General features: G+C 45.3%; 1 protein-coding gene across 2 annotated transcripts in view; it reads left to right on the forward strand.

The window, feature by feature from the left end:
- Positions 1-22,365, forward strand: part of TRPC4 (transient receptor potential cation channel subfamily C member 4) — a 202,154-nt gene that overhangs the window by 38,264 nt on the left and 141,525 nt on the right. For both annotated transcript variants that reach the window (XM_058276920.1, XM_058276921.1), the window contains exon 2: positions 20,444-20,847. In XM_058276920.1, the coding sequence (XP_058132903.1) occupies positions 20,470-20,847 (378 nt within the window). In that variant the 5' untranslated portion in view covers positions 20,444-20,469. The remainder of the gene's footprint in view (positions 1-20,443; positions 20,848-22,365) is intronic.

Genomic DNA, 22,365 nt, shown 5'->3' on the forward strand with positions numbered 1-22,365 from the left:
GCTTCACGTACGGACGTGAGCTCTCCCTGCCTCTGAGCTGGGTGCACGTTTGTTTCTGTCTTTGGCAGGAAGAGGGCAATGTCCACATCGGGCCCACCCTGGAAGCAAGCCCTCCGCGCAGAAGCGGCGACCTGCTCCTCCTGCCTCTCCAGCGTGAGCGCTTGTTGACTCCCTGACCCGCTCCCCCCCGCTGGATGAGGCGTCACGGTCACGGCCCTCGTGTGTCTCTAGAGCAGCTCTGACCCCCGTGCAGATTGACCCTTCGAGGACAGGCCATTCTCTTTCCGTCTTGACCTTCACGAGTTCATTGTCTGATGTAGATCAAAGACCCAATAATGTTCTCTGCTGAATGAATATATTATCAAATGCCAATGTAATGTGTTTTATGGAAGGAGTAGTAACTGGTTTTGCTACCCCGGGAGCCAGCGACGTTGGCGTGCTATGAGCTGGGCTGGGGAAACCCAAGCAGGATCGCTGCACTTCTCTTTCAGGGAGTTAGCACAAACTTTGTCTTTTTCTCTGCCGTGATTTGTTAGTGGTCAGTTCCACCTGGACTATGAACTTTAAACACTAGAAGAGGGAGAAGGCAGGGAGAGGGCTGCTGTAGTGCTGGAAAACAAGTCTGTGTCTGGATAGCGTGGGAGAGACATAAGGAACGATGAGCAAACTGTGCTCTGGTTGGTTGTTCCTAACAAGGGTACAATCTAGCGATTTAGAAACTACTTTACATGAATACTCAAGCTGAACAAATAAGTTAATGTATTGTTGAAAATGAAAGCCAGGTTTCTTATTGTCAGAAAAAGTAGCTTCAAATAAGCAAGGGAGATGCTGGAGCGGCTTTGTCATCCTGGCCTGGATCCTGAGGCCTGGGATGGAGTGTGTGTGTGTGTGTGTGTGTGTGTGTGCGCGCACGCGCGTCACCTATGAAGAGCCCTACATGCAGGTGTAAATGTGCCTGTACATGGGTCAGCGCACTTGCATCTGTTTCCCTGCTCTGTCCACTGAGAAGGCTTGGAATCCGTGACACCCCAATAGCAATGAGCACACCAGGTGCTGGTGTCTAAAGAGAAGGAACTGGCCTCTGACAAATGTCTGGTTCCATGGGGTAGGAAAATGTAAGATGAGTCTGGAGCATCTGTAGTACAAAAATTAAGGAAGTGCTGAAAACCCAAAATATAAAAAAACTGAGGTCGTGTAGTATGGACACAGGAAGTATCCAGAACAAGCTCCCAGGGGCCAAAGGTGAAACCATTTGAGCAACAAAAGAAATAATAGTAAGATTTTAATCCAAAAATAAAATAATCATCTCTAAATCCGTAATGATATAAAGAAAGGCTTGAAAAAATAAATAAATGGGGAGAGGTCAAATTTCCCTTACAGTGGAATTCCAAGTAAGAGATGTAGAAGGAATGAGAGAAACGGAAAATCATTAAAAACACCATGGAAATTCTACAAGCAAGATCCACTGGGAAGTGATGAAATTAATGAGTAAAACTAAGGAAAAAGGGGAAGTCTGCATAGCCTCAAAGTAACCCCGAATTTTTGTTGATTATTGTAATAGTTTTAACATGATTCTGGTTTATTTGGGATTTCTCCTTCCATCATTTGAAACGTAATTCCCCTCAACCTGATCAGGGGCTGGACTCGCTTGTGATGAATTAAGTATGGAGAGGGGAGGGAGAGCGCGGGCGGGCAGCCCCCCCCCCACGCCTGGGGAGTGGGTTTAAAATCCCTGCAGCGAGTCGCTGAGGTTGGGGGTGTGGATGAGCTCCGTCCCGCCCCCCCACCCCCACCCCGAGAGCAGGTTTAAAATCCCTGCAGCTGCAGCGAGTGGCTGAGGTTGGGGGAGTGACTGAGCCCCCCCCCCCCCGCCCCCACCGTGGCATCCTTTCCCCAACCCAGGACCTCTGCCTGGTCACGAGGTAGCATCACGAAGGCCTCGGGGAGGGGGTCTCGGCTGCCGGCCAGGCACCCCCAGGGGCCCGTCGTGCGAGCAGGGAGAGGCTGAGGAGGTCAGTGCGGTGTGAGGAGGGCTGGCCGCTGACGCCCTGTGGCCCCCCACCCTGAGTCCTGGAAGAGGGTGAGAGGGCGACAGGAAGCAGATGGCAAAGTGCGGATAAACCTGCGGTTCAGTCAATAGCACCTCCCTGGCTAGTTTCTTAGTTGTAATTAGTGAACCGTGTGCACGTCAGATGTTAAATCAGGGGAATCCGGATGAGTGTTCTAGGGGAATTCTGCACTGTCCTTGCAACTCTCTTGTAAATCTAAATTTATTTAAAAATAAGAAGTAAAACAACAAAAACCAATGGAAATGTCTTCAACCCACTTCGTGGCATAGAACAGGCACTCAGCACAGCTTTGAAAATGAGCTAGCGAGTGTGTCTGGTAGCAAAAGCCCTTGTGGAGCTGCAGAACGAGGTCCGCTGGCGGGCACCGACGCCTTGACACACTCCTGCTTTTGTGTTTCCCTCTTCTAAAAACGCCTTCTGTGTTTTTCCCTACCTGATAAATCTTTCATCCTTCAACAACCAGATCAAATTTCCCTTGCTCAGAAGCCTTCCAAGTATCTATAAATCTTTCTAAATAACTTTCTTTTCTGGCACTCGATATTGTCCTTGATACATCGTGTGGTTTTCTCACCGTCTAAAGCTAGGAGCCCCTGAAGGCAAGGGCCCGTCTACGTACAGCCACAGACACCAGGGGCAAGATAAAGGTCTCGTGGATGAAAAAATGAGAGTAAAGGAATGATTATTCTGTTTCAAGTATCTCACTTGTTATTATATTTAATGATGGAATTTTGAAATAAAAGATTCATGCCTTTTTAAAAATGTCACAGCTCCAAAGATCTCATAACAAGGTTTCATTGCAGATACGTAACTGACTGCCATCTGAACCCCAGCTTAAAGGGTCCCTCAGCGCTGTAGGTTTGGGGTTCCCGGCAGAGCTGGGGTGCAGTGAAGGGAGAAGAAGAGGGCTGTGTGCAGCCGCCTTTTCATTCTTCTTGGCCACGTGGAGGGGAATGGGCCACGGCCGTCCACGGCAGCTTGTGGAGACCCCGTCAGACAAGAGGGGTGCCCGCTGGCCAAGATTTCGTTATTGCAGGACTGTCTTTCGTGGTTAAGAAAAATAATTTTAGAACATTTTAGATGCACTCCACAGTAACAATAAACCATGTTCACAAGTGGGCATATCGCCTTTTTTATGGCATTTGTAACACATGGACCAACCTCATGCCTAGAGGAACTTTCTTCCAAATATTTCCTGTCAAAGAAAAGATGATGACATACTTGATCTCTTGAAGCATTGTAAAACAATATTATATATTTATATTATTTGTTAGTACTTATTATTCTAGTCATAAATATAAAATATTGAAGATAAAAATTTTGACTTTTAAAAAAAGATATTACTGATTTTAAGCCAAGAAAAAATGAAACCATTAAATAGAAAGGAAATGTTCTTGTAGGACTTTTTTTTTTTTTTAAGGTACCAGGTCTGGGGGTGTTGACCCTGGGACCTCATTTGCAGGAAGCCCACACTCAATCACTGAGCCGCATCAGCAACCCTGAGCTGATGTTTTCATTTGTTTGCTTGTTTGTTTTTTGCCCTTTTCCTTAGGAGGCACTGGGAACTGAACCTGGGACCTCTCAGGTGAGAAGCAGGCACTTAACTGCTTGATCCACATCCATTCCCCTATGAGATTTTTTAATGAAATGTATCCTGTAATGGAATTCATATTAATTTACATTTGCAAGCTCTCAGTGTTATGGTATCCTAATTTTCTTTTATATTGCTTTGTATTATAGTCACTATTTCATTTACATGTCCTGTTATATTCATATATTAGTTGAGTAACAAAATGCATTTCTATGTATATGTATGTATTTTATCTTAATTGCAATTATCTATCAATATATACATATATATTGCACCTTGGAGAATACCTTTAGTGTCAGTGAGTCATTTACATTTCCAGGTTATTTCCCCAGTCTTGTACAACTGAAGCTGATACTGGAAATTGGGCCTCTCATAAACTGTGAACCTAGCTGGTCAATATCTTCCAGTAGTCTGGAAATTAATTTAACGTTTTTTAAAAATTAGGAAAGTATTACTTTTTTAAACTATACGCATATATATATAGCTATACAACATACATGCATGTGTGTCTCAATTTACAATTGGAATTAAAAGGAATATAAAATGAAGTTAGACAAATAAAATGTCAAGTTATTTTCATTTGTTTGCAGCTAAAATTTTTGCCAGTTAGGAATGCAGGGAAAATAATAGTAGTCACTATGGATTGACTGTGTGTACCAGCCACTTTATATACATTGTATCATGTTCTCATAGCAGCCACTTTATAGATATTGTGTCACATTCTCGTAGTCACTTTATATACATTGAATCACATTCTCACTTTATGTACATTGTATCACATTCTCAGAGCAGCTATTTTATATATGCTTATCACATTCTCAGACCACTCACTTTATATACATTGTATTGCATCCTCATAGCAGTCACTTTATGTACATTGTATCCCGGTCTCACACCAGCCACTCTGTATACATTGTATCACCTTTTCACAGAGGGGATCCTGCCTGTAATTCTGCCCCCTGCGCCGTGGAGAGGCTCCCACCCAGGAGGTGACTAGCCCGAGACTCAGGGGCAGAGGAGATTCCAAAACCCACTCTTTTTGGTTCCATAATCAACATACCTTTCATTGTCAATGCCCATTCTTTTGAGGAGTATAAAACCACCTGAGGACCTACTTGGTGGATTTTGAGTTTTAGTTACTGGATTAGAATATGCTTTCAGTAAATTAGTTTCTTCTACTCTTAAACTTCCAGAATTGTAGGAAACCAAAGGTGAGGGCTGAAACTGAATCAGCGTCTGTCGTGTGCCTTCTCAGAGCTAGTGCACCTGCACGCCATACATTTTATCTCAATCCTTTCACACAAAGTTCTGATTTAGTCCTTATCACTGCTATTGTCCATGTAAGAGAACGTGCTCAGTTGGTTAAATAACTGCCTAGGCTACAGCGGACCAAGTGTCACAGCTCTCACCGAATAGGAATCCTGCGTTCTTTTGAAAGGCAAAATGTCCTCAGTCAAGAGGGTTCCCAGAATTCGACAAGAGAAGAGGCAGCAGAAAATATAGGAAACAAGGAAGAAGTTTCAGCTAGAAAAGTGAGCGCACTCTTGAGGAACTGTAGCAACAGGCTAGCGCAGCGCTGTGTGTATTGCTGGCTCCCAAGGGTAGAGCCCTGACTAGGCATTGAGCAAGGCTTACTGCAGTATGTGGGGGTGTCCTTTCGTTATGGCCACTCATTACATAGCACATTCTAAGAAGAGATCTAAAATTATTGTATGCCAAGTATGTTTTATTACAATTTACCTCATCTGAAGTATAATTTTATACAGAAGATTTTGTGGAATTTACACAATAATGACTTTTCTTTTTACTTCCAAACACTAACAGTGATGATTTCAGCAGTAGAAAGATGTAATTAGATGGTGTCAAAACTCAGGTTTAAAGTAAGAAAATCAAATATTTATAGATAATCCAATGTTTGATACAATGTAAACAAAATAGTTGATTGGTGGATGAAATTTCTTTTTTACTTTTGTGTTCTTCCAAAGCATAGAGAGATCCATGAGGTTTTTAGTATCATGGCTACTTGTAATTCTGATTTGGAATGGACAACAGAAATTGTCCCAACTAAACATTATCTTTCAGCTGCCCCAGAGAAACAAATACTTTTATGGTAATGTTAACCAATCAGCAACCATTTACAAGCCTAATAAACTGCTTTACCATAGATGATTATGAGTCATATGAATGAGAGCTACAGTACATCTTTGTAGTTTGGTTCCTTAATTTTCTGTTAGCCAACTGAGTCCCCAAGAAGCAAAGAATTAGCTGACATCTTAGTAATTTGCACAGGAGCCAGAGGCAGAATAGAGGGTTCCACTCTACTGTCCACAGCTCGTTCCCCTTTCTTAAAACAATACTTTAAATTGGTTTATGTCAACTTTTAGAATAACAGGAGAACTTTGATCTATAGGAAACTAATTTCATTTAGCTAAAACTTATATGAAGGTGATCAGAAACCAGCTCTGTGAATTATCCTGCTATACCTGACAAACACCCCAAGTTATAGAGTTAATTGAATTAAAAAAACACTAACATGCCTGCTAATACAAACTGCTGAATACATGTAGCCTTTTCTTTTTGTCTTTATTTTTTTAATATTACTTTAAAAAAATATGAGGTCCCCATATACCCCTCACCCCCCCTCACCCCACTCCTCCCCCATAACAACAATCTCCTCCATCATCATGAGACATTCATTGCACTTGGTGAATACATCTCTGAGCATCGCTGCACCTCATGGTCAATGGTCCACACCATAGCCCACACTCTCCCCCAGTCCACCCAGTGGGCCATGGGAGGACATACAATGTCCGGTAACTGTCCCTTCAGCACCACCCAGGACAACTCCAAGTCCCGAAAACGCCTCCACATCTCATCTCTTCCTCCCGTTCCCCACACCCAGCAGCCACCATGGCCACTTTTCTCCACATCAATGCCACATTTTCTTCCATTACTAATCACAATAGTTCATGAATAGAATATCAGTAAGTCCACTCTAATCCATACTCTATTCCTACGTGTAGCCTTTATATCATCTTATGTTAATCATAATGTCAGAGAGCCAGTGACTGCACAATAACAAAATTCTGTAGACAGCAAATCCATCACCAGTTAGGTCAGTAACCAAGTAACTTGTGAAAACTGCATTGCCATAGACTTGCATCTTTTCAGTTGCCATGATAATTACGGTATTTGTTATGTTTATGAGATGCTGAATTCCTTGTGCATAATAAGCCCTTATAAAGTGTATTCTACGTATTCTGGTGAAAAAACTAATTTGTTTTTATTTGGATAATTGATGTTTGAGCTCAGTGTAGAATTAAACCCACAGGTAAATTCAAAGGATGTGGAAAGATTGAGAAAAGGATTAAAGGTTGAAGAAAAAAGCAGGGGGATTGCTTTTTTATCACTTGAATGCCTTCTCCTTTTCTGTTTAACTGTAAATAACCATCTGGATTGGCATTCTGGGAAGAGCGAAGGCAGGGGGCGTTGTCCCGCTAGCACAGCCCCCGAGCTTTAGCCTCCTGGATTCCGTTTAACATTGTGGTGGACTCTGAATAATTTGCGCGACTCCCTCGCTGTGAGCAAGGAGGAAAGCTGGCGTCCGTTCCTGGCCGGCGCGGTGGCTGAGGGCTGTGGCTGAGTCGGGGTGGGAGTGAGGTGAGGCACCCGTGGCTTACCGTGGGGCTTGCTTCGCCCCAAGCGGGTGGGTTCTCACGAGCCTGGAAGTAGCCCCCAAAGAGGAAGAGCCCCTGGGGCCGGGCAGTGGGGGCGAGTCCAGGCCGCAGCGGGAGTGCAGAGAAGCTGGGCGCGGGAGCGGGATCGTGGGGTGTCGAGGGGAGGGCCAGGCGGGCTGGTGGGGCCTGAGGACATCATGACAGGTGGTGAGGGACCCGAGGGCCTGAGCCTGGGGACCCAGGGCACAGGTCTGTGCTGAGAACTTGCCACACGGTGCTTAGTTGTCTGCAGTGTCTCCTGGAGTGAGAAATGGCATGTTGTGTGGCTGTTTTAAAAGCTTTATCCAGGCATAATTTACATCCCATAAAAGGCACCTGCCAGGATTGTGCTTCGTCTTTATGATCTCAGCCCACAAAATGGTCCTGAGAAGAAGCCTCTGTCAATCTTTTTTTGAATGTCTGAATCAACACGTCAGGGAGTGAAGGATGCCCACAAGCTCCAGTGAAATAGTTTGCCTTGGGGGTGCTCCAACAAACCCCCCACCCACTCGCCGGCTTCCTGAACTTTCCTTCAAGGGGTGTCCTCAGAGGAGGAGGCGGCCTTCCGTCCCCAACGATTTCCAGAACCAGTGCCGCCCTGCCTGACCCTGCAGTGGATCAGGAGAAATAAATTCATTCCAGGATTCCCAGCTCGGAACCTGGATTGTCACCTCGCTGTGTTGTCTGTGCAAGTCTCATTTTTTCTTTTCATGGCAATCAATTAAAATGCCCACTGTCATCATTAACTGAGACAGGAACAGCCTGTCTCTTCCTTTCTATATCAGGATGGGTTTTAAGAAATGCGGAAGAGCAAATGGATTGAAAACTTCCATGGATTCAACCTGTAACTGTAAGCGATTTTTAGCGATTACACCCCGATGGCTCCAGCGGAACCTCGGTATGTCCCTCAAATGCCAAGTACGTTCATGATGGTGTGGAAACAATTACCGTAATCCTTTGCCAGATTATACCAAAGAGCACAGAGAACACTTTTTTCTGCTTTTATATTTCCTCTGTATGCTTCAAGGGCTATAAGATATGTTGTATAACAGCAACCCCTTTTAAGGGGGAAGACACAGACTGTATTATTTACAGGTACAACAAAAATGCAAGGAGGAATTCTTGAAATTATACACTTAATAAGATCTTTTTAATTCTAGTATTTCTCTAAGTTTGTATATGGTTCATTTTCTAAACAAAGATATATATATATATACACACACACATATAAGTTTTAATGGTTGTTAGAGGTTTGCTATAATCAACAAGCTGCAGCTCAGTTTCCTCTGATATGCACTGGGGAAGGCTAACCCCCTCCCCCATAAGCCTACATGTCCAAGGGCACGGCATGTCCCCACAGGTTAAACAAAGAAACCACATAGAAAAGGAGTAAAGGGAGAAGGAGACCTTCCCTACCTGCATATCAGAGGGAGATAAAGGAAACCCTTTACTCCCTACAGAGCAAAGAAACCCCCGCTCCTGCAGCACTCCAAGAAAACGTAACTCCCTCACCCACTACCCTCCGGCCATGCGAGGGAAAACCTTCACCTCTGGGGCTTCTACTGGCCCCTGCCCCTCACTCGGACCCTTGACCCCTCCCACCATCATTTCCCTGCCTGGAAAAGTTCTGTATAAATGCAAATTCCCCCCTTCTAGGGGTGGGCTGAAGTCTGTTCTTCAGACCCCCTCTGGTGGGAGAGCTTCTCAATAAATTCTTTCTCAGTCTGTGGTCATATCAGTCTCCGTGTCCCAGTGAGCACTGTTTTTCTCCAAAATGGTGAAATGAGTACTCTTTAGAAATAAAAACAGCCAAAGTAATTTTATAATATAGTGAATGTTTGGGTGGAGGATTATTATGGAAAATTTAAGTAACGGATCTTAAAAACCTACCCTCTCTCTGTGGCACGTATTAAAAAACACATTTGAAGCTAATGTTGGTAGTTGCGTTGGCTTGAACAGCTCCTGCCATTTGGAAGTGGTTTCCTTGGAAGCCTCCCTGGCGTCTGAGGAGGCCCCGGCGCCTGGCAGAAGCAGGACCCCCTGTATTGAAGCAGATTGGCGTGCTCAGAGGCAGCTTAGTGAGAAGAAAGTTTGGCGCTTGATAGAAACATGAAACAAGCTCGCAGTAAGGGAGCCACCTCACCGCCTGCTCCTCCGTGCCCTCTGCTCCTGAGCGCAGCACGGGGAGCGTGCCTACTGGACGGGGCCCCCACCTGTGGCAGACCCCGCCACCCCACGTCCACACACTGCTTGAGAGGAAAGCCTTTTCTTTATAATTTCTACCTATTGGTCTTGATTCTGGTTTTTGGAGTCATGGGGGAAGAAGGCACTTCTGAACATTAGAATTCTGCACATGATTAAGGAGAGCTGAGTATTCCTTTTTTATGAAATAAATATTTTCTTACTAAAGAATGTTTATTTTTATTAAAATATGTTCACGTTATCAAAAACTTAAAAGAACAAAAGTCACCAGTTACCCAGAGGTCACCTTCATTACTTACCCACGTAGTTATCTCCTTAGTGAATGTGCTGCATTGCTGCAGATGCGTTCTTGCTGTCCATGATCACCGCTTTTCATGATATGGTTATTTCCATGTAATTGGAGTTTAATACACCTATTTTATCAGCTGCACACTTGTTAACTAAATAAATATTCAGTGCTTAATTAGAACTAGCTGGCTTTGGCTTTTGACTTTTGAGCGTCTCCATTCTTTCACCCATAGATAATGCAGCTGGGTTTACGTTCGTGCCTCATATGGTAGAACTCTAGAGTCACTCGTATAAGAGGTATTGGCGGGGCTTGAAGCTCCCTTAAGACTAATGCATCCTTCCAGTGTGTCAGTTTAAACTTGTCTCAGAAGAGTGTAAGGGAGGTATTCTCACTGCATCCTCTCTGGCAGTTATTCTTTCATGTGTAATCGGATCACCTTTGGCATGCACAGTCTTCTCTCCCATTGGCACATGCCACAGCTTAGCTGTGCTTGGTCAGTAAAGCCGAATGCATTTGCAAATGACAGTATGCATTTGTATGTCCTTTTCAGTAAGGTGGCTCTTCATTTTCTTCTTTTGAAGCTTTAGTTTTCTATTTAGTAACCACTTCTCTTTCATATTTGTTTTGAATTATTTACCTAGTCCTTTTGCCTTTTTTTTTTGTATTATGATTATTCTAAGAATTTTTATGCCACATATGCATATCATGAGTAGTTCTCACAGTCATCACTCCCTTATTTTCTGATTAGAAAATTCTTACCCAAAGGAAGTCTGATATTTACTTGCATTTCACCAGTTTTACTGGTTCAACATTTAAGTTTTAAATCCATTTAGAATCTACTCCCTTGATGGTCCAAAATGATTATTTCCAAAACTTCTAACTTGTTGCCGCAACGTCATTTATTTTCTTTCCATTCCTCACCCTGTTAGCGCTTCCTTGGTGACACACGCTCTGCTGCACTGCAGCCTGTGGTCGGGGACTTTAGCCTCCCTCGTTCTCACACACGTGGACACACGCACACATACAGTTACATGGACACAACTACACGCACACACATGCACAACACACACACCCATATGCATGCACACATGTACATACACATGCATGCACACACCCATCCACACACATGCACTATATACACACGTGTTCACATTGAGATAATCACATATACATGCAAATACACCCGTCTACACATACACACACATATTCACAAAGACACACACATACATGCAAATACACACATATACACATGTATATACCCAGCTACACACACACACACGTACACACTAGCACCTAGGCCACCACTGCCCGATAACCCCTTGGTTTCTGCTCCTGAAGCTCCAGATCCTCCAGCAGCCTGAGTGCTCTTGAACAACAGCGGACGCCACTTCCCAGAAGCCCTCCATGCTCTGAGCTGCTCAGAACCCCCCAAGGCTCTGCCCCCGCCCTCATGCCCGCCTCCAGCCCTGCCCTCCCTCCGACCCTGCCCTGTCCCTCCTGCTCACCCGCAGCCAGCAGGCCGTGTCTGCACAGGCTCCCCGCTGCCCCTCGCTGCAGCCTGAGGCCTTCCAGGGTTCCCCCAGCTGACCCTACGGCAGGCAGGCCGGGTCCCTGCCGCTCTTCCCGCTCGTCCCCCGCCGCTCGTCCCCTGCCGCTCGTCCCCTGCCGCTCGTCCCCTGCCGCTCGTCCCCAGCTCCCCTCTCGGTCCCCTCGCCATGTGCTTCCCGTGCAGTCACTCCAGTTGCTTTTGCAGTGGGCGGCGGATCATGAGCGCCGAGGGGCCTCGGTGGCCGTGGCCTCGCCAGTGTCCAGCACGTGGATCGTGGCCTGGGCGTGTCCCATCAATGCTGGCCGTACTCAACAGCGTTTTGCTAAACACTTGTTGTGCGCCAGGCGCTCTGCTAAACACTGTTTGTTTCATTGTTTACCAGGGAACAAAACAGATGAAAATCTCTTGATGTTCCTTATCGATACTTCCCATGTGCTTTAGCGCCTTTCCGTGTTGAGATATGGGTTTGGTGTGAAAAACCCTCTGTGGCCAGTGTGCGTGACACTATCTTTATTCCTTCTTGCATTTAGTAATTTCAGTAAGATGTGAAATTCTACCTTCAATTTTGTTCGCTCCCTTACTTTTTTTTGCATGTAACATTTTTCATTAGTGTGGTACATAAATTTTTTTCTAGATTGGCAGAGAGAAAAGGATTTTTAAAAAGGATATTTATTTATTCCCCCCCTCCCCCCCGTGCGGCTTGTTCCTTTTCTTTTTGCTGTCTCTTCTCTGTGTCCATGTGTCCATTCGCTGCGAGTTGTTTTGTTTTTCTTTCTGTATCTGCTTGTCTCCTTTTTGTTGGGTCACCTTGCTGAGTTGGCTCTCCGTGGCGTGAGGGCTGGCGGCTCCCTGCGGGGTGCGGGCGGCTCCCTGCGGTGTGCGGGCGAGCCTGCCTTCACAAGGGGGCCCCGGGACGCGAACCCAGGGCCTCCCGTGTGGTAGGCGGGAGCCCAGCTGGTGGAGCCACAGCCGCTTCGCGCTCCCTTACTTTTAAAACACCCCCCTATATTCTTGCCTCCTGATTTGCCCTCAGGAGGTCTCCTGTCATCTGATTCTTTATCCTTCCTTTGTCATGATTGCTCCGAGGATCGCCGTGCGGTCTCCGATGAAGCGAAGTCGGCTTGTGGGCACTCGGCAGCTGCGGAGGGCCGTGCCTCGGCGGGTTTCCAGTGTCGGGGGCACAGTGGGGGCAGGACACCTGCAGGGGCTTCTGGTCTGGGCTCTGCTGGTGTAAGGTGGGTCATTCAAGGCGGGGAAACGGTTGGGCCTGGACAATGTTTGTGATATAATGTTGAAGATTTGGGAGGTTTAACTGGTGAGTATTCTGAAGAGAGTCTTCATAAGTAAACTATTATTCGATAAGGACTGTTTGCCCAGGTGAGCGGCCCCGTATCGCAAATAAACTGGTATGCAGGGATTTCCTGATGTGAACGAACAGCGGAGTTATTTATTGGTTTACAGCCATGTCTCTCCTGGGTAAAGGTTCCCTAGCACGACCGGGTCGTGTTGCCACAGCTGTTCCTAACGCTGCGCGCGGTCGCTCTGTCGTTGAGGGAGTTGGTTGTACGTCTGCTGCGTGCCACTGTCAGTCCTTCTGTCACAATTAGAAAATTCTTGAGCTTTATGACTAAAACAGTTCCTGTACTCCATTATTTTATTTTCATTTTCTGCAATTGCTAATGTGCAGGGGTTGGCCATTATATCTGTAGTCTCCATTTCTCTTAACTATAATATTTTCCAAACTGGAAGAGTTTTACGACCTGAGTTTCCAGGTTTCAGATTAACCCATCTGTTGTTCTCCTCATACCCCAACACGTTGTCTTAATACTTTCTCGTTCCTGAGCATTTCCCTCTGTTTTCTTCCAGAATTTTCCAGGGAGTTGTATGTGCATTTTAGCTTCCTCTTGTGTGGTTGTTGACTCCCCTTCTCTCCTAGGGTACTAAAGTATTTTCCTAGGATGTCTTGTATTTTTCTGTGTGCTCATCTTTCTCATGATTTCAGGTAGTAGCCTGAGAAGCACATTCCAGAGTCGTGAGCTGTGCATATGTTGATTTACATATCACAGCTGTAATTTCTCATGCAAGTGATAATAACTTGGAGTAAAGATGTGCAGAGAAAAGTAAAACTAAAAAATCAATATGCATGTTCAGTTATTCAGTATTGCATTCAAAGGACCAAGAAGAGGTCTAGGCAAGTGGATGAAAATGTCTCTCTTTTTATTTTGTCCTTCTATCCAAAAAGGGCAGTAGAATGACTAAAGTATAGCCACTGATTCACCCACACGTTTCGGGCACTTACTCTTTGCTTAGCTGGGCGGAAAATTTCATAACTCGCAATCTCCTGTACAAGCCGAGTGAGAAGGAGCCTAATGTAAGAGCTGCGTTCTGGGTTGATGGAGATGCAGAAAGCGGGCGCTGTCGCCCTACCCAGAGGAAGAGGGACACGGATCCCATCAAGGTGATGCTGCCCGAGCGTAGGGGCGTCTGGGAGGCCACCGGGCCTGGCGTGGGGCCCCAGCACCTGGCCGCGGGCGGCTGCTGCTCTTCTGGTGTTCCGGGCTGGCCGGGGGCTTGGGATGGAAGGCGCTGGGAACTGGGGCTCCGGGGTCAGCTGCGGGTGGTCGTCAGCCGTGGGGGCAGGGGGTGAGCGCGGGGTCCAGCGGGCCTGCACTCCCGCGAGGTGGGGCTGGTGGCACTGGAGGGCACGCGGGGAGGATGCAGGAGCAGCGGGGGCTTGGAAGCGGAGCCAGCCGCGGCCCACGGTCAGGGTCAGCGCGGAGGATGTCAGGCCCCGCGCGGGCTGCTGAGTCGTCGCACTCGCCAGGGCCACGGGGGGCGAGCCTTGAGGCTCCTGGGTCCACGCGTGGGGCAGGGCTGGCCTCTGGAGGCGGCTGCCGGGGCGTGCAGGCGCAGGTGCAGGTGCGAGGGGCGGCTCGCGACGGGCAACGGGCAACGGGCAACGGGCAACGGGCAACGGGCAAGGAGATGGCCGAGAGGAAGGAGCCGGCGCCGAGCGATTGGGAGGGGAGCAGAGGCATCGGGGGGCTCGGGGCGGGGGGCGGCGGGGAGAGCGGGTGCAGGGGAGCCCCGGGGCCGCGGGTCGGGCCTGCCCGCCGCTCAGCGGGGCCTGCGGAAATGCCAGCTCTGCCACGCCGGCAAGGTCCTGAGGAATGTGGCCGTGGGCACACGGGGCTGACTGAAGGCGAGCCTGCCCGTCCTGGGGGCAGGGGAGGGAATGGGGGCCGGAGGTGGGCTTCGCCTTTACCTAACCAAGAACGGCAGAGACCCCAGAGAGAATGGGCAGAGAAAACCAGAATTTAAAAAAACCACACGGAGATGCGAATGCGTGTGTAGTTAAACTACCACGTAAACCATTGTGCACGTGGCGCAGCAGCGCTCCAGGATGTATTCGCCAGGTGCAGGGAGCGTGCCACGATGACGGAAGAGGATGTGGGAGGAGCGGGGTGAGGGGTGGGGGTGTATGGGGACCTCATATTTTTTTAATGTGACATTTGAAAAAAAATAAAGAGGGAAACACAAACCCTAGGTAATCTAAGGGGTAAGGGGACAGTGAGTCAGTATGAGGAAGAGGCTGGGTGAAGGGCCGTCTCAGCCCCGACAAGCACTGGGGAGTCTTAGAAACAGAGAAGAGTCGATTTGCTCTTCCTAATTTCTCGTCATCTTCTGACCCCTAGGACTGTTCCAGAAAACAACTGATCAGTATCTGAGGTCTGGGGAACTCCTTTGTCCCTTCCCCCCTTGCTTTTATATCTGTTCCAAATAAAGGACAGGTGCACATCCCAAAAATAAAAAATTTAAAAAAATAAATGCATTTGTAGTTTGAGGGCAAAGGGTCAGTTTGCAGAAAGAGATTTAAGGTCCAAAAAGTGAAAATCAAGGTACAGTTTTAGAAAAGTGGGAATGGATGAAAAAAAGCCCAGGCAGCGGGGAGGGGTGCAGGGGAGGAGAGCCCCCTCCCTCGGACGCTGGCGGGAGAAGGAAACTGAGGCACCTGCAGGGCTCCTGCAGGAAGCCCAGGCTCTGCCAGGGACAAATATGTTCTTAAACATGTTTTTTGTATCCCATGAGAAAAGAGTCAAATTAAATAAAAAATTCTGCCACACTCATGCCTTTATCCTCAGAATGAGTGTGAAAGACAAACAAAAGCAAAAACCAAAACTATAGTAATTTTAGTGTTTTAAGTATGGTGCTTTTTATAGCCTAAGGGGCTTCAATTCACAAAGAAGTATAAACTTGACTTTCTTCTTTAAAATCCTTGGATGACATAATATTTTTGTTAGCAAAGTATCTTTCCCTTGTTGAGTAATAAAAATTCATCTTGTTGGATTTTACAAAAATGCCCCCAAAACCTTTTAAAGGAATTTAGTTGTCCATTGTGATTTTACCACATGAAAAACTCAGAAGAAAAAATGTTGGCAGCTACATTTTTGGTCGGGCTAAATCATAAAATGTAAAGTCAATACGTGGCATTTTTTTAAATGTAAAAATTGTTAATAAAGTGTGAGTTTCCTGCCTAAGAACATTAGAAAAGAGTTTTAAATTCAGAGTGTTTATTGCCAGAATCAGAGCATTATACATTTATGTATGGGATGTGTTCTACTATGGATTATTGAGATAATACAGGATAACAATAGCAAGAAAAAATCTGAATTGGATTGTATGTGAATGAGAAATCTGTGAAAATGTCATTTCATACCAGATTTCTGAGAAAGTACAAGCAAAATTTAAATATTTGTAATAGTGTTCTATCAACAAATAGGAGTATTTATTTCTCACTGTAAATATCTGTAAAAACACATCTTTAATAGTGGAATAAAAAGACTACTAAAGAGGGAAAGGGGGAGAGAGACAGAAAGAGAGAGAGGGAAGGAGGAAAAAGAATTGCTAAGATGTCTGGGAAGGATTCATTTCAGCTTTCAGGAAGGTATATAGTCAAGAATGGACAAGACTGGAGATTTCTAAATATTTCTTTTCCATTGTGCTTTTTGAAGTTCAAGTTCACTGTTTTCTGCTGCACAAGTAAACTATCTTTTAGGGAATAGGCCTTCAGATCCGTATAAATATTCAGAACATTTTGTTTTCCTATATGTCTTTATGTTGTGAAGATGATTGTTTTCATGTTTAGTGACTGATTTTTTATTTCTCTTAGGACCAATTTCAAGTTGTAGCTCCCATCACTCCATTTTTTAAAATTCCCAACACATTTAGGGAAAATAAGTTTTAGGTTAATTAAAAAGACATCACAGGGTTCGAGTTTTTCCCATCACTCCCCATCTCTCTTCTGAGTCTTTGAAATGGGACCTGGTGAAACATTCGTTATACTCCTGGTTTATTTGTTATAAAGAGGCTATTGAAATGAAGGGATATTTTAATTTCTATAATCTCATGGGGAGAAAATCTTTTCTGCTTCCGTGGTGTTCAGTCTGAAAGTGCAGGTCCAGGAACAGATTTTTACTTCCACATTTTAGATCAGGATATATATGTGCTATACCAGCCCCCTGCACTGCTTCAGACTTCTAATCCTCTAGCAGTTCTGTAGTTGCTGATAAGTGTGTCAGCTCTGGAACTCCGTCAGCCTTATCAGTGCCTTCCACTTGCTGTTCCATTTGTATAGCACAGCTTTAAAATGTTAAACTTGTTTTTTGTTCTTCTACTGCATTTCAAGTAATGAAGAAGGACAAGTCTATGACCTGAAAAAGTATATAATCTTCCTTAAAATTTTATGGTTTTTAGACATCAGCATTATTCTCCCTGTGTGTGCCTAGTATTTCACTGTAAATATTTAAAATTAATTAATATAATATGTTCAAATTTTACATCTATTTCAATTCTGTTGGCAAATCTGTTTTTAGTTTCTTAGGCTGCTCAAAGCAGATAGCATGAAATGCATTGTCTTTAACAATGGGAATTTATTAGCTTACAGTTTCAAGGCTGAGAAAAATGTCCAAATCAAGGCCTCATCAGGGCCATGCATTCTCCCCAAAGGCTGGCCGTGGCAATCCTGGGCTCCTCTGCCACGTGGCAGCACCTGCTGGGTTCTCCCTTTTCTTAGGGGTTTCACTGATTTCAGCTTCTTGCTTCTGTGGCTTTCTCTCTCATTTTCTGGATTTCATTCTCTTATAAAGGACTCCAGGAAGTGGATTAAGAGCCATCCTGGGCCATGCCTTACCTGAAGTAGCCTCATCAAAAGGCCCTACCTTCAGTGGGCTCATGCCACAGGAGTGGATTAGCTTTAAGACATGATTTTCTGGAGAACATCCAGTTCTAAACCACCCCACTCTCCAAAGGTGGGTTCTTAGGCTTTCTCCATCCTAACAGATTGAAAGAAAAAGATCAAAGTTAATAAAAGATTTTCCCTAGTACTCACCCTTTGATTCTTATCTTCTCACTCATTCATTGGTTGTTGTTTCCTTCACTTTATAGGTGGAAAAGCAGGTTATTGAAAGTAATGTCTCATGCCCAGTTCTGCTCCTTAATTACAATGTTGAGAAGAATATGTCTTTCTTTCAGTATCACCCTTTTTAAAATCCTCCGTACCTGGTTTACATTCATGGCAGTTATCTGGATTAAATGAAGTCAATTTTAATCTGTCTAATTTGTCGTTATCTGTCCCCTCTCCCGAGCCCTCCAGAACCTTCTGCTTGGTCCTTGGTGCTTTCACTGGGATCAGTTTCCTGCACTTTGAAAATGAGATGTCACATGCTGCTTCGATTTCATCCTTTATGTCCACCTTTACCAATAAAATAAATGGAACAAAGTAAGAGCTAGTTCTTCCCTTATCTAGTCTGGGTTTTAATCTTGAGTGAAAGAGTCAGAATTCGTGGTAAGTGCTGATGCGATGTGTGTGCATCCTGTGGCTTCCGGCTGTATGCGTCCATGGTAAGCTGCCGTCAGACCCTGGAGGACCAGAGACAATGTGGTAGGAAAACCTTGCCTTCAGCTCTAGAAACGATAAACTTGTGGTCTTCCTGAGTTGTGGATAGGGGAAAGTGTCCAGCTAAGCTAGGACATGACCACTGGCCGTTTCAACGATGAACGACTCGTCGTACAGTGCTGGTCCAGGGCCAGTGTGGAGGCCGCTGGCGTTGATGCCACCTGCTCTCCGGAGGCTCTGGAGGAGGGTTCTGGAAGCAGGTGGCAGCCACTCTCGAGGGCACGTACTCCATTATCATGGACACAGACGTCAAGAACTCAGGATCGGGTCACTAAAATGAGGCATTCCATCTTCATGATCTTGAGTTAATTATGCTGCAGCAGCTTCACATTTTTATTGTAATCTGAATGCTATGAATGCTATTCCAGTTATTCTAGAATGAGTTTGAGCACTCCCCAAATACTGAAATTATAATCAGGCTTAGAGCACGTAATTTGCACATCTAAAAGACTAGATTTTCACCCCAGTATTACTCTTCATTTTCTTCCAGAATTTCATGATGCCATTTAAAGAACTCAATCCTCAGACTGCAATTGTGAACGTAGAAATTCCTGTCAGGTGTCATTGGTCATTATGCAATCAAAACATGGTATTTTATAAAATGTGGTACTGTGCACAAAATGTTCTGGATCATGGGATTCCCACTTTTTGCTTAGTATATATGAAGGCAGCTTAACAAAATGCTGAATCTGTCAGGAAGGGACAAATTATGAAGTAGCTGTTACTCGTGTTTGTTCCTGAACCTCCGTGTTTGAGGAACCTTAATGAATAATCTGGAAGTCAAAGGGTGCAATCTAACTACTTGAAATCACTGTTAAGGTAGTATGCAAACAATGCACGATTTATATTAAGTAAAATCACGTTTCAATGAAGTTCCTGCTTAAGCTACAGTTAAAACTTTATTGAAATCAGGTTAATTTACTTATAAAACAATTAGGTCTGAAAAGATCAACTAAGATGAATATGAATGTTTAGTTACCTAGAATGACCCATTCATTTAAATTTAATATAAGGAACATATGTAGGATAAACATGAGTTGAAGCTAAATAACATAGGGAAATAAAATACTTCTGGTCATAACAGCAATAAAGAAATTATATTTGAAGTCTAATATATTTTTTCTGTAAATTTGTTATCTCTAGGATAATATTAATTCAATACAGCTTCCTGTGATTTTGTTCTTACTAATTTTTATTAGTGTGGATTTTATTTATGTGAAATAATTTCCTTATCTTTAACTATAGCTGTGCTGTAACTTCCAAATAATAATACATTTTATAATGGATACATTCCTGCCCTGTGTTTCATTATTTCATCATATAAAGGAAACAATTCAGAAAACCTCATTTTAATATTAAATTATCTCTATATTTAGGCATTTTTTTGGATCTTTCCCTTGGAAATTGAATTGATTAGACTTCATCTTGTGATTAATATCCGTGTACATTTTCCCCCCTCACTGAATTCACTTACAAAGGGGAAAAATAAAACCAGGCTTACCAGGCTCAGAATAATATTTTGTCAGCATCAATAGTATTAATTTGCGATAACTTTGGTCTTACCTACTAACACTAGGAATAGAATATGTGGCAAATGCAAAGCATTTTGCCGAGGGAGCAGTATCCTGTGACTCGGTGGTGTCTCGGTGAATGGCACGCATCCCTGGGCTAGCAAGCCTGAATCAACAGCCAGGTGTGAGGCTTCAGGCAGGCTCTGCTTATCTAGGTGCTCTGCTCAAGCAACCTACGTGTTCATGATAAATTTTGTAAATACGTTCCAAAAATCTACAAGTACATCCTCTGACAAGTGTCACCTTTAAAGTAGCTTTTTAAGTAACGCACCAAGCCCGAACCTCCTTTCGTTCCTCCTCGGTGAGGACTTTGTAGTTCCCGTTTCCAGGCACCTGGACGGTGCTTGGTCCTCTCCTTCGCTGGAGAGACAGCCCTTAGTCTCATCAGTTACCCTCAGCGGTGCTGTCGGCGGCATCCGTGTGAGTTTGAAAAGCAGCACGACGTCTACAAAATAAAGGGTGTCAGGCACTCATCCTTGTGTTTTGTCTGTCTTGCGTTTGCAGAGGAGGGTCGTAGCATGGCCTGAAGCATGGCTCAGTTCTACTACAAGAGAAGCGTCACCGCGCCGCCCCGAGACCGCATCCCGCTGAGGATCGTGCGGGCCGAGGCGGAGCTGTCGCCGGCCGAGAAGGCCTACCTGAGCGCGGTGGAGAAGGGCGACTACGCCAGCGTCAAGAAGGCCCTGCAGGAAGCCGAGATCTACTTTAAAATCAACATCAACTGCATCGATCCCCTTGGAAGAACCGCCCTGCTCATCGCGATCGAGAACGAGAACTTGGAGCTCATCGAGCTGCTCCTGAGCTTCAACGTGTACGTGGGCGACGCGCTCCTGCACGCCATCAGGAAGGAGGTGGTGGGCGCCGTGGAGCTGCTGCTCAACCACAAGAAGCCCAGCGGCGAGAAGCAGGTACGGCGCGGGCGCGGCTCCCCCACGCGCGGCTTCCGTGGCCGGCCGCGGGCCCCACCTGCTAAGAGCTGCAGTCGCTGAAGTCAGCACCCGGAAAGCAGGGGACGGCTGCCGCGGCCGGCCTTCCCCCCGGCGGCCGTCGCCCCCCTGCCCTTCCCACCCTGACAGTCTCATTCCTACCTGCAAAGTCCACCGCTGGACAAGTCACCTGGGTCGGCCTCCCGCCGCTTGGCGTCATTTTCACGTAACACGCGACCAGTTGTGTTGTTTGGGGCTGCGTGTGTATGTGTGTGTGTTTTGCTCATCTTTGATTTCCCAGCTTTCTGCAGCACTGGACGGAATTGTCCGTGTTTCCTGTTTAAGGCACTTGCCTGCTCGTGGCTTCTACATGTTTCCACGGAAGTGAGCTGCGCATCTAATGTGAATGTTGTTTTTTGGCCAACTCGATGGGCTTCTTTTAAATGGAGGCCTACAGTAAGAAACAGAAAGATTGCTGGTAGGACTGCAGACACAACTGTGTCAAATTTACTAAAGGCAAAAGTGTGTGGCTGTATCCTTTTTATAAAATATACTCAAAATTTTTAAATGAAACTTAGATTACATAAATGTTACACAAAAAGTATAGGGGATTCCCATATGCCCCGCTCCCCACCCTCCCACGTTTTCCCACTTCGGCAACATCCTTCATTAGTGTAGTTCATTTGCCACAATTCATGAACATATCTTGGAGCATTGCCACTAAGTGATGATTATAGTTTATAGTATAGTTTACAATATATCTTAATGTCATCAATGCCGCAAAAATGTCACGCACTTAGAAATACAGTGTCTTTTTCTAATATCTCCCTGCCTTTTTCCACTAAGGAAGGGGAGAAATCAGAGAGAAACTAAGGAGCTTGTTTTTGTCTGTCTACATCCTTTCCTTTGTTAGTGCCCTGTAACTGAATTGTCTACTTGATTCTTTTTCCTCTTCTTCCCTGAAATTTCCACTTAGTTGCATCAAGGCTCTAATTGACTAATTACAAAGAAAAATGCAGGTACTGCAGCAGCTCAAATCTGTCTTTTACTTTGGAGAAATTTTATAAAATGCATGTTACTAAGCTCTAGCAATTTCAGCCCTATTTGGTAATATACCAGTAGCTTTCTCTGCAAACAATAGGCTGTTAGGAAGCGAGACATTCTTTTAAAGCAAGTTCTGCTCTAGCTTCTGTTATCTCTCTACTTTACCGAGTGCTGTTATCAGAGCCCTTGTCTTTGCTAGGAAGGAGGCTTCATGGCTGAGAGCCACCTGAACGCCCTCCCCCATCTTCTCAGAAGTTGTCTCTGGCCTGCATCCAGCCCTCTCCCGTGCTGAAGCCAGACTTGACGAAGGAGTCCCCTGTGCCACGGCGCTCCCCTTCCCGGGGGGGCTGCTTTGCTGGCGTGTTGCTCTTCTGTTGGCTCCATCTCCAGGTGTTTGTGGGTCATCTTCCTGCCACAGTAATGGAATTTTACTGATGTCAGAATCTGCTGGTTTCA

This window comes from Dasypus novemcinctus, chromosome 15 (assembly GCF_030445035.2).
Source record: "Dasypus novemcinctus isolate mDasNov1 chromosome 15, mDasNov1.1.hap2, whole genome shotgun sequence".
Classification (NCBI taxonomy): domain Eukaryota; kingdom Metazoa; phylum Chordata; class Mammalia; order Cingulata; family Dasypodidae; genus Dasypus; species Dasypus novemcinctus.